Genomic DNA, 2086 nt, shown 5'->3' with positions numbered 1-2086 from the left:
GGAGATGCCCCCGGAGGAGGGGCTGCAAAGCCAGCCCAGGGAGCTGTGAGGAGGAAAGAGCCGTCCTGTGCCGGGAAGGCGGCCGGAGCTTGAGCCGGAGCTCCGAGCTGGTGGTCCCTGAGCAGCCTCCCAGCAGGGAGAAGCCCTTCAGGTGCTTGGAATGTGGGAAGAGCTTCAGCTGGAGCTCCACCCTCCTCAGACACCAGCACATCCACACTGGGGAACGGCCCTACACATGTAGGGAATGTGGGAAGAGCTTCAGGAGCAACTCCAACCTGATCCAACACCAGAACATCCACACTGGGGCACGGCCCTACACGTGTGGGCAATGTGGGAAGAGCTTCAGGCAGAGCTCCAACCTGATCCGACACCAGAACATCCACACTGGGGAACGGCCCTTCACGTGTGGGGAATGTGGGAAGAGCTTTGGGGACAACTCCAGCCTGATCCGACACCAGCACATCCACACTGGGGAACGGCCCTACACGTGTGGGGAATGTGGGAAGAGCTTCAGGCAGAGCTCCAACCTCCGCAACCACAAGCTCATCCACACTGGGGAACGGCCCTACAAGTGCTTGCAATGTGGAAAGAGGTTTCAGACCAGCTCACATCTCCTCCTGCATGAGCGGATACACACAGAGGAGAGGCCCTTCCGCTGCACCGACTGCGGGAAGGGCTTCAAACAGAACAGCAACCTCGTCACCCACCGGCGCATCCACACCGGGGAGAGGCCCTACAAGTGTGGGGAGTGTGGGAAGAGCTTCACCCAGAGCTCCAGTTTGACCACACACCAACGGACCCACCAGTAAGGGAAGCCCTACAAGTGCCCTGACTGCGAGAAGAGCTTCGGCCGCTGCTCCCTCCCCAAATGACCCCCCTGATGGTGAGGCAACCCCTGGAGTCCAGTGACTGTCAGTCCATCCCTTTCTACCAGAAAGGGCCAGTCCCCTTTGCCAGGGGCAGGTTGTGCCAACAGAACCCTTCTTGGGGGTGTGTGGAGATTCCTGCCTTGGCTGGGACCCCCCAAGGTCACTGCTGGAGGTTGAGAGCAGAGATCTTCCCCCGAGCGTTGGTCTGGGGGAGTTCCATCCCTCTCTAATTCATAATTCTTGCTTTGGTGCCAGCTTGAGTAGAATTGCTTCTATAATTGCTTTAGTGTAGAGCACTGTTCTATCTAATGCTGTACTAATGGTAGTTTTAGTGTTTCTATTGTAAAAAAATTCTGAGGAAGATCTTTTGTCTGATCATTTGTAACCCTAAATAATTCATTTCTATCAGTAGATCTGATTTGGCCTCCTTAAAACCTGGGGGACAAAAGTGGTTCAGTCCCACCTCTGTAATTCCTGTGAACTGGAACAGTTTGCATAGCCGAAGGCTGAGATTGGATTCAGCAGCCCCAGCATCCCACAGTCAGTTGGGAGCTCAGGGGGCCACCTCCCTTTCCCATCCCCCTTGTGCCCAAGGACCCCCATGGGACCACCTTCTCCCTGTTCCTCCCTCTTTTCCATAGTCCTTCATTACAATCTGCTTAAATATTGCAGAAAGAACTTCAGATTTGAATATTTATTTGGGCAGAAGTAAAACTCACACAAGTTATCTGTGTATACCAAAAACTGATTTTTATTAATTGCTAAGAGATGCAAAGAGAACGAGGAAAAAATAAGAAAAAGTTTAAACTGCCAAGATTATTTCTAGATGCAGAGAAAAAAATACCACTGAAAACTTCCTTTACCACTGAGCCTGTGGGTGTGTGGCAGAAGAAAAGCAGTTTCTGCCTTTCTTTTCTCTGTCCCTGCAGCTTTTGGATGTTGTCTCTGTAGCTGCAGGGGCTCTGACAGCTTTAGTTCTCTGCAATGCACCAGGTGTGGTTTCACCACTCACGCCCCTGTCCCAGGCTGTGCAGGGTCTCAGCTCAGCCCAAGCTTTGGGCCCTCAGAAATATGGTCAGGGTAGAAGGATAAGGTAGAACTGCCACATGTGGCACGGTGGTCTCAGCTCTCTCCAGGCCGGCACAGTTCCAGTCTCCGGTGGCAGGCAGGCAGCACGCGGTGGCGGAGAAAAGGGGAGGGGAGGTGGGCAGAGATTC

At 53.5% G+C, this 2086-nt stretch overlaps 1 protein-coding gene across 1 annotated transcript; it reads left to right on the top strand.

Annotated features, from left to right (window-relative positions):
* Nucleotides 1-71: 71 nt before the first annotated feature.
* Nucleotides 72-936, top strand: LOC114072897 (zinc finger protein 154-like; the record flags this gene model as incomplete). Its single annotated transcript, XM_027910722.1, has 1 exon — nt 72-936. A coding segment is annotated over one exon (738 nt), but the record flags the coding sequence as incomplete, so codon positions are not given.
* Nucleotides 937-2086: the final 1150 nt, after the last annotated feature.

Source organism: Empidonax traillii, unplaced genomic scaffold, assembly GCF_003031625.1.
Source record: "Empidonax traillii isolate 1590-97213 ecotype Southwest subspecies unplaced genomic scaffold, ASM303162v1 scaffold4392:size20471, whole genome shotgun sequence".
In the NCBI taxonomy this organism is placed as follows: domain Eukaryota; kingdom Metazoa; phylum Chordata; class Aves; order Passeriformes; family Tyrannidae; genus Empidonax; species Empidonax traillii.
This window is presented reverse-complemented; position numbering and strand designations above follow the sequence as displayed.